The 13,834-nt window shown below is 35.9% G+C and overlaps 1 protein-coding gene across 2 annotated transcripts in view; it reads left to right on the top strand.

The window, feature by feature from the left end:
• LOC108360850 (protein lethal(2) giant larvae-like) overlaps positions 1 to 13,834 on the top strand; it is a 171,932-nt gene that overhangs the window by 112,791 nt on the left and 45,307 nt on the right. Inside the window, exon 3 of one of the 2 annotated variants that reach the window (XM_017613295.1) lies at positions 4,706 to 5,754. The exons of the other annotated variant lie outside the window; for it this stretch is intronic. Within the exon in view, the coding sequence (XP_017468784.1) occupies positions 4,706 to 4,721 (16 nt within the window). The 3' untranslated portion in view covers positions 4,722 to 5,754. Of the gene's footprint in view, positions 1 to 4,705; positions 5,755 to 13,834 lie in introns of those variants that run through there. 2 annotated transcript variants of the gene reach the window in all.

Here is a 13,834-nt window from a genome sequence, read left to right as displayed (position 1 = left end):
TTTATTACATTTATTGCTGTCGATATTTCGCCTTCAATCTGAAGGCATCTTCAGGAATCGATTGAGTCGATTGGAAAAACTCAATAATTCCTGAAGATGCCTTCAGATTGAAGGCGAAATATCGACAGCAATAAATGTAATAAATAAAACTACCAAAATCTATGTTTTATTTAATAACCGGCCTGGAGCTCAAAATTAACGAATACATTACACATTAATGTAATAAATGCACAATTAAAGCCCATAATAAGACGGAAGAAATACATTTTGTTTCATTAAGCTGCGTTAAAANATTAAGTAAACCTTTTTCTTTTTGATTTCTTTTTTGATTATAGCATTTTTAAAAAATTTTATTTTTACATATAAACATTGTCTATAATGTCAACTTTAAGTATCCAAATGGGCATAATGGGCTACTTATGCATTTGGACTCTAGATCGTGTAACGCTAGAGCAATATGATAAATAGACATTGAAATTTTATGAAATTGTATATTTTTGAAAGAGGAAAGGTGTGTAAAAAACAAAAACAATATGAATAAATCGTATTAACTTTACTAAAGGCTGAAATCATGAAAATCCCTTCAAGGAAATAACAGAATTGAACTTTGTTGCAACTTCGTATGGAAAATCTGCTTACGACGTGATTGGAGGATATTTTAAGAGACTAGCAGCTAGAGCAGGTATTCAACTCCTGATGTTACAACAAATACGTACACCCGAAGCCCTTTACCAATGGGATGCGTGTAAAAAATAACTGCAACTAACTTTTCAGTGGACTTTGTTGTGACTATGACTACGTGCCAATTATTTTAATATTATTTTAAGCTAGTTTAAAAGTGTAAATAACATCAAGTTAGGGAACTTCATATCCTTATTTAACGAATCTTTAAATCAATAAATAATTTTTTTTCTTTTTAGTTCTTATTGTAATAAAAGGGTGTTGTTGTTTTTTTTTAAACTATGATTTTATTACTCATTAGGTTTATTTTTTACACACCTTTCCTTTCCTTCTTTTAATAAAAGGACTAACCTTGAAGCTATCATGGGAGGTCTAATATCCTTTCGCAATGAGCGTTGTTCATGTTGATGTTGTTGATGTTTCGGTTTCATTGCAAAAGGATATTACATCTCTAATGATAGCTTCAAGGTTAGTCCTTTAATTAAAACAAGAAAATTGAAAGGTGTGTAAAAAAATAAACCTAATGAGTAATAAAAGTATTACTTAAAAAAAACCAACAACACGCTTTTAGAACTAAAAAGAAAAACAATATTTATTGATTTAAAAATTCGTTAAATAAGGATATGAAATTCCCTAACTTGATGTTATTTAAACTTTTAAACTAGCTTAAAATAATATTAAAGTAATTGGCACGTAGTCATAGTCAAAACAAAGTCCACTGAAAAGTTAGTTGCAGTTATTTTTTACAGGCATGCCATTGGTAGAGGGCTTCAGGTGTACGAATTTGTTGTAACATCAGGAGTTGAATACCTGCTCTAGCTGCCAGTCTATTAAAATATCCTCCAATCACGTCGTAAGCAGATTTCCCATGCGAAGTTGCAACAAAGTTCAATTCTGCCATTTCCTTGAAGGGATGTTCATGATTTCCGACATTTAGTAAAGTTAATACGATTTATTCATATTGTTTTTGTTTTTTACACACCTTTCCTCTTTCAATAATATAAAATTTCATAAAATTTCAATGTCTATTTATCACACTGCTCGAGCGTTAGACGATCCAGAGTCCAAATGCATAAGTAGCCCATTATTATGCCCATTTGGATACTTAAAGCTGACATTATAGACAATGTTTTTATGTAAAAATAAAAATTTTTAAAAATGCTATAATCAAAAAAAAAATCAAAAAGAAAAATGTTTACTTAATTTTTTTTTGTTTTTTATACATTTCACATTAATGTAATAAATGCACAATTAAAGCCCATAATAAGGCGGAAGAAATACATTTTGTTTCATTAAGCTGCGTTAAAAGGTCTCCAAGATACAGCACTTTAAAGAAAGGTATGTATGACGTTTTCTTAAAATTTAAGTCCCATGTAAATAGGCAACCCTACGTCATATCGGCAAAATATGCTGCACGTATATTCATGTCACCTAGACCTTCATTCTCTTCAACTTTCATCCAAATCCGTAGAGGTCGCGCACAGACGTGGCCGCGGTGACATGAAATGCCTCATATACTTAGCTGTTTTGACTCGACCATTGGAAACGCTGAAAATCATGTCTTGAGACAGCGACTCGACAATTCTTTGACAGTTGGAGCTTTTTTGCCGTCTGGAAGATTCTCCGCATAGCAGAGTGAGATTGAAGTATGCGACTCCATCTGGGATGCTACATGCTCCTATCATCAAATTGCTGGTGGTTAGATGATCCGGTAATTGTTCGGTTTTCATCAAAAGAATATCTTCTCTGAGGTAGATTTATTAATTTATTTATTTATTAGCCAATGAATTCAAAATTCTTACTGACTAGGAAGGCTAAGCTATAATTACTTAAAATTATCGCTTAAACATAATGGCGCATATTCATAGTCATATTTAGTACTCAACTAAGTCGAAACTATTCTAAGTCACAACTAAAGCTATTCATAGTCGCCTTAGTTTCGACTTTTCTGGCTAAGTACCAACTTAAAATTTAGTTTCGGCTGCAGCTGCAACTAAGTCGTAACTAGGAAGAAGTATTTTATCAAATTAAGGGAAAACAGACGAAATATGTAAAAATTAAGTTGGTAGAGGGTGATTTTGATAATATTGAATAATCTCCAATTAAAATTTACAAAGATCGATCCATTTTAATCGGAAGATGAAATTAAATGCGTATTACAATTCGAATAAAGCTACATCACAATTTTATAATTGGAATAATTTAGATAAATTTTCAAATAATAAGTCAGTTTCACGCTAGTTCTTTTAAAGTAAATTTGTGCATAACATTTAGATATCTACTATTTGTATGTTTCACAGCATGCTTTCGATAAACATCGACTTCACATCACTGCGGTTGTTCTGGCTATTTCACACAATTAACAAGAAAATGATACCTTATTCTTTTGCATAATCATGCAATGAAAATAAAAATTACATAAACGGATGATCAAACTTGACATTATTTAATAAAAATGTAATTTTTCCAAAATATCGTAAAGAGAAGTTGATACATTTTCACACTCGTTTTGCTATATCGTAAACTAATTCGAAACTACTTAGTAGAAGTCTGAAATGCGACTATGAATAGAGGTAAATTTTAAGTTGGTACTTAAATTTAAGTTGCAACTTTGTTAGTTTCGACTTAGTTGCTGGACTATGAATACGCGCCAATGTTATAGGACCCCTCGGAAGCGAGATATCCAGACCACTACACTGATTAAGCTCAGTTAATCTTCTAACTAAAGGCGCATTAAGAGTATAATAAGGAATCCACACGTCTAAGACTTCTCGCCGGAACATTAAAATGTATCCTACTCAGAAGTGCAGGGCAGTCAACAAACCCACCTATAACACTAGTCACAAAAGAGCAAGACAAAAATGTCCTTCTGTTATTCAAGGATGACAAGTCTATGAGCATGCACCGTGAGCTATAGGATGGAACTGGTTCCGTGAATTTTAAAGAAGAAAGTGCAAAACGTATAAACGATTTCTGAATACGTTCTAGTCGATTAATATGTGTAGCATGGTAAGGTCTCCATATAAAAGTATCTTATTCTAGCCGTGATCGAACATAGGCAGTGTAGAGGGTTTTAAATGTATACGGATCAGAAAAACAAGAACCATTATGACGAATAAAAGCAAGCATAGCATACGATTTTGCTAGAGATAAAATCACGCGCCTATCAATAGGGCTATTCGCGATTCGGTGCATAAGAGCTGACAAATTTATGCAATTGCAGAAATATGCCATGGATTCTGAGCGACCTTTATTAAACTGTCATGGTAAAGCTTTTGCAAAACCATTTTTGTGCATCAGCTTTGGTTTTGTTTATGAATGCAATGCATAGCATTTTTATGCTATGGATTTTCGGTATTGCAAATTTGCCAAGCAATGACAAATGCAAATGCGTGTATTTTGTTTGTGTATTGCAAATAATTTGCAATACAAATTTGCAATGCAATGATGCTAGGCCATTTGCACCGGATCGCGAATAGCCCTAATGTCTCGAAAATCGCTATCGTGTAATGCGACACCTGAGTAAGGTTTTACAAACTTCTCAGAGCTTTTTTTTATAACTACAATCTCTTTCTTGAACCTGGTGAGAAGTTTTTCTTCAAAATGACGCGAGGGACTATCTGACAGAAAATGATTTTGATCTTGATCTTGAACTGCACGTAAGAACTCAACATACATTTGTTTCAGAAACTTCAAGGAATGCATGTGCGATTTAGCGATTACAAAGTCTTTCACAAAGCATACGATTTTTTCGAAGGCTTTCGCTGCGATTTCTCTCTTTTCATGCCATACTCCTTTGGGAGTGTCATCTTTGATAAGCGACTTACTTTTGTTGATGCACTTAACTTTACAAATATGATAGTATCAGATACAAATATGAAGGGATTCTGCCGTAATTATGCGGTCGGTGAGATCAGTGTCGCCAGATTCTAGGGCACTCATTTTTAATGAAGATAGTACCTCTTTTTTGTGGCACTTGCTCAGCTTTTGCCAACGGCCTTGATACTTTTTCCTCTCTTTACAGAATCACTGAAAGATGAACCTTGAGAAATTTCGTTTTTCGTTCCCGTTGATTCCATGGTTTCGTTGTTCTGAGGATTTGGTGCATCCTGAGGATCTTGGTTAGGTTCCTTTATGACTACAAGATTCATCGCTTCGTTCAGTTCGCATGATTTCTCGTTCAACATAACACTTTCGTTTTTGACCAACGACGATAAAATAAGGTTATTTTAAAATTTTTTATTACATAGTGTTTGCGTTCATTGTTTATAGTAAAAAATGTAGTAATTACTAAATTAAACTATCTTGAAATGTTCTAAATTATACTTAGTATTTCCCCACGTAAGCACTTGTACTAGACTTAAATTTGTATGTACACTCCACAAAAATACAACCTTGTACCAATGCAACTATGTAAGAATGAAACGAAATGAAAGAATAAATTTTGGCTTGGCGTCAGTCTTCAACCGACATTTGACGTGCGCAGTATACTATTAATACAGTCCAAAGTCTTTGAATTTTTATGAGTGAATTTGAACCATCATTTATTGGTCCATCGAGCCGAATTGTCGGTCGAGATAAGTAAAAACATTTTATAATAGTTCATTGGTCAATAGTTCAGTGCATTGATGTGTAAAAAGACAAATTAAAATGAAAATCAGAGTACCCCAGCAACAAGACAGTGTAAGCAACAAAAAGTGTACAAATGTGTGTATGTACAATCGCATACAAAGTCAATCGAATGGTGTATAAGTACATATGTCTATTGTGTTCAGCAGAGCACCCCAGCAACAAGACAGTATTCATATTGGAATCGCACAGCGCAACATTGATGTACTGGTGTAAGAAGCAGTAATGTTAAATTCAAATTAAATCTGAAAAGACAGTGTAAGAAATAAGAATTGTACAAGTGTAGATACAGTTTGATGCAAAGCTAATCGTGTATGGCGTGTAAGAAGCTTACAATAGCATCTACTGTGCCTAGCGGAACACCAAGTCAGTGTATCAGTCATCGTAGAGTAAACGTCCAGCAGAACATCCAATGAAGAAGTACCAGTGAACAAGTCAACATATGTATGTCAGCGGAGCACCTCAGCCATAAAGTACTGGTAACATAATTTATTGACAGTAGCGTACAGATTCATATTGGAATCTTGCATGATAGCATTGATGCAATTGATGAAAATCAGTAATGTTAAATTGAATTTAGAATACTTATTACATTAACATACATTTACAATCCAAACATTTGTAATATTGTACTTCGTAAGAAAATTAAAACAGTTCGCATGCAAATTACATAAGTCGTAACAAATTTCGTAAGACTTATTTAACAGATTCGGCGAAGCAGTGGTAACATTACATAAATCACAAATCACTGATAACAACATAACTTGTTGACTGTAGCATACAGATCCTTATTGGAATCTTACATCGCAACATTGATGTAATTGGTAAAAATTAGCAATGTCAAATTCAATTTAGACTATTCTTAACAGTATCATTCATTCACAATCCAAACAATTATAACATTGTACATTGTATGGAAATCACATGCGTAGCAACATGTGTGGTTCGTGAGGCATTGAGAAAAAAAATAAAAATATTATAATAATAAAAGCTTCAAATAGGGTTATAACATACATATTTCGTAAGCAATTTAAGCATGTATACTTGGAGTCACAACATTAAAGATCCGTAAGACAATTCAAGCAGTTTAGTTAGAATCATAACAGAACAAATTACGTGTAACAGTTCAAACCTTTAGATTGGTGTGATAACATAGACGAATAAGTTCAGTAGCTTCCAAACTACAAAAAACAAAAAACCAAAGAAAATCGAATGTATTACAGTGCTCTTTAAACGTACATGTCGACATAAATAACGAGAATTTGTGTAAGAGGAACTATGAAGAATAGTATTCAATCATTTTTATAAGTCTTATACTTCTACATACATATTTCCAGTAAGTGGCAAACAATTAAATTTAAACATAGTCAGTTGTAAACTATAAACAATGGAGGAGTTAAAGCTAAAACGTCAAACCATAAAAGGGTCTATTACGCGTATTTCATCTTATTGTCAAAATGTAAATAATACTCTTGACGAGATAAAAGTCAGAGTAGATAAGTTAGAGTCATTATTTCATGAATATGAACATATACAGAGCAATATAGACACTCTTACAAGTTCAGAGAACAGGGTTGTGGAGGAAAACTATCGCAGTGATATGGAAGACAAATATTTTTCAATTAAGGCAATTTTAGCGTCTCGAATTCGTGAAGATCAATTTGAGAACACAGTAGTTGAAAATCAGAACCAAAATGAGCAGATTGCGAGTGTGTCCAGTGCAGTGCAGGCGTTAGTGGAACATCAGAGTACGTTGGGTGTGTTGGTTGAGCGATTGGCGTCACCATGCAATGATGCAAATGCGGCCCCAATGGCTCAACATCCAAATTCAAGACAACAAGAAATCCGGTTGCCTCGTATACAGATTCCAGAATTTGATGGAGCCTACATAAATTGGATACACTTTCGTGATTTGTTTGAGGTTATGATTCATACTAAATCGAGTTTAGCAGACATAGAAAAATTTGAGTATCTGCTGACGAAGCTAAAAGGTGAAGCTTTATCGTTAGTTAAACACTTAAAGCCAACAAATGAAAATTACAAAGTAGCATGGGAGTTGCTTTACAAAAAATACAATGAAAGTGATAAGGTGTAGAAGGCGTATGTAGGTTTGTTACTTGATCAGCAAGCAATTAAAGCACCAACATTGGGTGAGATCAAACGTCTGTATAATAACTCAAACGAGAGTATTAATGCATTAAAGGCTCTGGGTGAGGCGGTGGATCAATGGGATGCACTGCTGCTGTATTTATTTGAGAAAAAACTTGACTCTGAGACATCAACCCTTTGGTATAGGAGTAGGAGCGCAGAAAAAGAAAGCACATTTACTCAGTTAATGTCATTTTTAGAGCTACGCATTTTTGAACTAGAAAATATACAAGCAAACAATTTAAATAGGAATTATGTAAAAACTTTTAACACAGCACAAAGCAATCGTCAACAATCGCAATCAAAAGTATATACATCACAAATAAAGCAATGTCCGGTGTGTTCAAAAAATCACTTAATATACCAATGCGATAAATTTTGGTGGAAAAACAGTGGATGAACGGATTCAAATAGTGCGTGAGAATGATCTGTGCTTTAATTGTCTCAAAGACAATCATCGAGCATTTAGTTGCATGTCGTCCTTATGTAAGGAATGCAACAAAAAGCACAATTCATTATTGCATCCAACACAAGGCAACCCCAATGAAAACAATTTTCCACAAAGACAAGTAGATGCAGTGTCAATAAATTTATCGAATGTACAAAATGAATATATTACGTTATTGCCCACTGCAGTAGTTAAGGTATTAGATAACAATGGCCAGTATCAAACATGCCGGGCATTAATTGATTCAGGAGCACAGGTGTCGCTCATACGCGAAGCGTGTATGCAGCGGTTAAGTTTGAAAAGAAGTTTCAATAATACAATAATTCATGGTGTTGGTAAAGCTGTTAATAGTCGTTGTAGGGGTGAAGTAAAACTGAAGATATGTTCATCCAATTTAAAGCATGCTATTACAACAAGTGCATTTTGTCTCTCAGATTTAACGCAGGATTTACCAGGAAAGAAAGTACGTAGTGAGAAGTTAATCTATTTTCGTCACCTCCATTTAGCCGATAAAAATTACGACACACCAAATGGTATAGACATAATATTAGGTGCAGATGTTTTCGCAGAATGCGTTTTGTCTAATAAGTTAGTTCATCCAAGTGGTTCACCTTCAGCAGTCGAAACAATATTCGGGTGGATAATACTTGGAAAAATAGATTACAGTCAATCATGTCATATTTTTGTTGGTACCGCAGCACTTGATCCAAATGTTCAATTACAAAAATTTTGGGAAGTCGAAGAAATTCAACAAACGAATCAATTATTAACAATTGAGGAACAACAAGCGGAAGAACATTACATCAGGTCTGTTAACCGTGCAAGCAATGGTAGATATATAGTTAGATTGCCCTTTAAAGAAGTAATTCCCGAGATTGGAAGCTCAAAGTTAGCAGCAATGAATCGATTACATCTAATGGAAAAGAGGTTTCAGAAAAATGAAATGTTAGCAATTGAGTACAAACAATTTATACATGAGTATATCACGATGAATCATATGGAACTAGTAGCAGATAGAAATACACAAATCGAGTATTATCTTCCTCACCACGCCGTGCTTAAACCAAATAGTACAACTACAAAACTCAGAGTAGTTTTTGATGCGTCTTGCAAGTCATCAAATGGGAAATCACTTAATGATCAGCTAATGATAGGAGCTACGGTGCAGAAAGATTTATTTTCATTATTGGTTCAGTTTCGCAAGTTTAAAATTGGGTTTACAAGTGATATAGAAAAAATTTATAGACAAATTTTGGTTCATAAAGAAGACAGATGCTATCAGCGGATTCTATGGAGAGAAAAAAATGATGAGGAAGTACAAACATATGACTTGAAAACAGTCACATACGGTACGGCTTGTGCACCATTTTTAGCAACAAGAACCCTGAAACAAATAGGAATTGAAAATTCACGTTTATTCCCAGAAGCAAGCAAGGCAATAATAAATTGTTTTTATGTAGACGACTTCATGTTTTGTGCAGAAGAAATAGGTGCTGCTATTAACTTAAAAACTGATGTTTGTAAATTACTAACGCAAGCAGGGTTTCGTTTGCGTAAGTGGTGCTCGAACTCACCAGAATTTCTTTCTACCATCGATTCAATAGATCGGGAGACGTCAGCAGCAACAATTATCGATGACACTCAGACAGTAAAAACGTTAGGTTTGTTATGGGATACGGCTTGTGACTCCTTTAAATATAGCGTCACCTTAAGCGAATTACAAGCGCAAGTCACAAAACGCACAGTATTATCAGATATTTCAAAGGTGTTCGATCCACTAGGATGGTTGTTACCAGTCGTTGTGTCAATGAAACTTTTAATGCAGCAGCTGTGGCTTAAAGGAATTGATTGGGAAGCAGCGTTGCCTAGTGATATGTTTTCACACTGGTGCGAGTTGAGAAGGGGTATCAATGACATTCGCGATATCCGAATCCCTAGATGGGTAAAGTACAAAAGTGGTGAAATGTTGGAGCTTCATGGGTTCGCAGATGCGTCTGAGATGGCTTATGCTGCAGCAGTTTATTTAAAGGTCCACCACTTAGATGGTTTGGTGTCAACAAATCTCATAGCATCCAAAAGTCGTGTAGCACCTATTAAACAAATAACATTACCACGACTTGAGCTGTGTGCTGCTCAGCTTATGACGAAACTGATTGTAAAGGTTAAAGAAGCCCTTGAGGTTGATCAAGTACCAATATTTGGTTACTCAGATTCCACTATTGTGTTGGCCTGGCTAAGTGATTATCCACGACGATGGAAAACATTTATTGCTAATAGAACTTCATATATCCTTGATATTATACCACGACAAAATTGGCGTCATATTTCCTCACATCAGAACCCCGCGGATTTAGCAACTAGAGGTATTACCGCTTGTAATTTGATTAATAGTAATATTTGGTGGCACGGACCCAACATTTTGTGTACCAATCACAATTGGGAGCAGGTTGGGCTTGAACTTCCAAACGAAATGCAGTTGGAAGAAAGACATATGATGTTATGTCATACTGCTGCAAAACACGTAGACGACTTATTTGAACGGTTTTCAAATTTTGAAAAGTTATTGTCAATTTCAGCATACATTTTAAGATTCGCGACAAATTGTAAAACAGACAAATTGAATAGAATAACAGGATTTTTAAGTGTACAAGAGCTTCGTAATGCTCATGATGTTTTAATTAAGAAGGCTCAGATGGAGTCGTTCTCTTCAGAAATTCAGACCTTGTTGTCTGGTAAATCTCTTTCGGTGAAACATAAGTTATCTGCACTAACACCGTTTATTGATCAGAATCATTTGCTTCGTGTTGGTGGAAGGATTGAGAACGCGAATATTAGCTATGATCAAAAACACCCAATAATTCTTAGCAAAGATAGTACATTGACCCCAATATTAATCAGGTATTATCACAGTAAATATCTACATGCAGGTAGTCGACAAATGCAATACTTACTTGGATTAAGGTATTGGATTCCAGGAGTGATCCGAGTTATCAAACAGTGCATATACAAGTGTACAAAATGTATGCGTTTTAGGAAGAAACCGTTTTATCAACAGATGGGTAATTTACCACGACATCGGGTAGAAACCACGTCTGCGTTCGTAAGTACGGGTATAGATTTTGCAGGGCCAATACACGTAAAGTCATGGAAAGGTAGAGGAAGTAAAACGTACAAGTGCTGGATAGCAGTGTTTGTATGTTTAGTGACAAAGGCAATACACCTAGAACTAGTTTCGGAATTGTCAACTGCATCATTTCTTGCAACACTTCGTCGGTTTGTGGCTAGAAGAGGGAAGCCGTTAAATATATATTCAGATAATGGTACAAATTTCGTAGGTTGCAATCAGCATTTGAAAGAAATGTGGCAGTTTTTACACGAAAACTCCACCAAAGAGAAAGTTGTTAAAGTCATGGCAGAACAGCAAATACAGTGGCATTTCATTCCACCCACTGGCCCTCATTTCGGAGGTATGTGGGAAGCAGGAGTTAAGAGTACCAAATACCATTTGAAAAGAGTCCTCGCAGATGCTACCATTACATTTGAAGAAACATACACTATATTATGCCAAATAGAGTGTTGTCTGAATTCACGTCCATTGTGCATAAAATTCGAAGGAGATACTGACCCCCTTACACCGGGTCATTCTTTAATTTTTAGATCTATGTCTGCAATCCCAGACATTGACTATACCCAAACCAAGGTAAACATGTTAAATCGTTGGCAATACCTACAAAAGTTAGTACAACAGTTTTGGAAAAAATGGTCGTTGAAGTATATAAATCAGTTACAGCAACGCCCAAAATGGGCTCATAAACTTAAAAACATTGAATGCGGCGACATGGTAATTGTAAAGGATGATACACTTCCACCAAGCAAGTGGAGTATTGGTCGAATTGTAGAAACACATCCAGGAAAAGATGAACTTGTAAGAGTAGTCTCGGTTAGAACTTCAAAGGGTACATTGAAGCGCCCTATAGTAAAATTATGCCCATTGTTCACGGAATTTTGAAAGTGGATTCTTTAAAGGAGGGCGGTATGTTTGCGTTCATTGTTTATAGTAAAAAATGTAGTAATTACTAAATTAAACTATCTTGAAATGTTCTAAATTATACTTAGTATTTCCCCACGTAAGCACTTGTACTAGACTTAAATTTGTATGTACACTCCACAAAAATACAACCTTGTACCAATGCAACTATGTAAGAATGAAACGAAATGAAAGAATAAATTTTGGCTTGGCGTCAGTCTTCAACCGACATTTGACGTGCGCAGTATACTATTAATACAGTCCAAAGTCTTTGAANCTGTACCAATGAAACTATGTAAGAATGAAACGAAATGAAAGAATAAATTTTGGCTTGGCGTCAGTCTTCAACCGACATTTGACGTGCGCAGTATAATATTAATACAGTCCAAAGTCTTTGAATTTTTATGAGTGAATTTGAACCATCACATAGTCCTAATGCTCCTGACACCAAAAGGTCTCACGGTGCGATGTAAGTGATGTGGTTTGTTAATCTACAGGAGTAAATTCAAGTCCCCGATATGTAGTTTTTGACGATAAAATCGGCACATTTTTACTGTCGCTAGCTCCCGGACTGTTATTGATGGCAGAATCATAACATCGATGCTCGTAGCAAAGGCGGTATGAAGTGACTTCAACTCGACAGAACACATCTGCTGAGCTTTTGTTATAGCTGTGCCGATGCCTATTACCTCGATACTACGCTTGGAACGAGGTAGGCGAAGATGCTGCACAATGTGTTCTGTTACGAAGTTTTTGTTGTTTGCTGATTTATCTTCGTCATATGTCCTATGCAGTAAAGTATGGTGACTCACCTTGCAGTGCTGGCATCTATGACGAGATGGACATGTACTAGAGCAATGGTTCCTACCAAGGCAGTTAAGACATAAATGCAGCCGTTTTGCTTGAAGATATCGCTCGACAGGATCCATCTTCATGAATGGCTCGCAGTTGTATGGGCTGGCATCGCATAGTACACATTTTTTTGTAGCTTCTGTGGTGACAGGCGTGCTGATTCTTCTTCGTTAGCGGTTTTTTAGTGGATGGAATCTTGACAGAGTGAGTTGCCTCCAGCATGTTAAAAGTCTGGCAACGGCTTTCTAAGAATGTGACGAGATCAGCCCATGTTGGCATCCGTTTTTGCGATGATTGAGAAGAATTCCATTTGGAGGATACCTATCTTTTCCGACAGTATGTACAACAAAATTCCATCACCTATTTGCTGGGTTGTGGCCAGTGACTACATTGCAAAAAGATTTACAATAACGGTGTCAATGTAATTACGAAGAGCTGGTACTGTCGCTGAAGATAGTGGTGGGATGTCACAAATCTTCTGCATGTGCGCTTGAAAAATGAGGCGGCTGTTGTTGAACCGAGCGATGATAAGTTCCAAAGCAACCTTGTAGTTGACACTGGTCACCTCGAATGACTGAATCAGCCGCGATGCCTTGTCCGTTAAGCACGAACACAGATACTGGAATTTTTCAACATCGGACAGATCTTTGTTGTTATGTGCGAGAGCTGAAAAGACGTTGTATAAGCCCAACCAATCACGCTGTTCTCCGCTGAAGCACGTCAATTGAAGTTTTGGTAAGTTCATACGGTCAGCTTGTTTGCGCTCGTTGAAAATGTGAGTGCTGCTGAACTGCTGCGGACTTTCCACGGCTTGTAGTGTGGCCATGCGGTCGGTAAATGCTAGCTTTGCTTGGATATACGACTTGTCCGAAGAGGTCATTTGGAGGTTACATACCGTGTCCAGTTGAAAATAAAATGTATCATGGGGGATCTGAGGCTCATCCGGCTCGAAGGGCCTTGGTGATTTGTAGAGCCTTTTCTACAAACTTAAATGTCCAAACAATACCCCGAAATAAAATAGAAATTTTTTTTTTTGGTGGACTGTATCT

This window comes from Rhagoletis zephyria, unplaced genomic scaffold (assembly GCF_001687245.7).
Source record: "Rhagoletis zephyria isolate East Lansing unplaced genomic scaffold, Rhagoletis_zephyria_1.1 Rzeph_scaffold_00642, whole genome shotgun sequence".
Taxonomy (NCBI): Eukaryota; Metazoa; Arthropoda; class Insecta; order Diptera; family Tephritidae; genus Rhagoletis; species Rhagoletis zephyria.
Note: the sequence above shows the minus strand (reverse complement) of the source record. Positions and strands in the feature narration are given on the sequence as shown.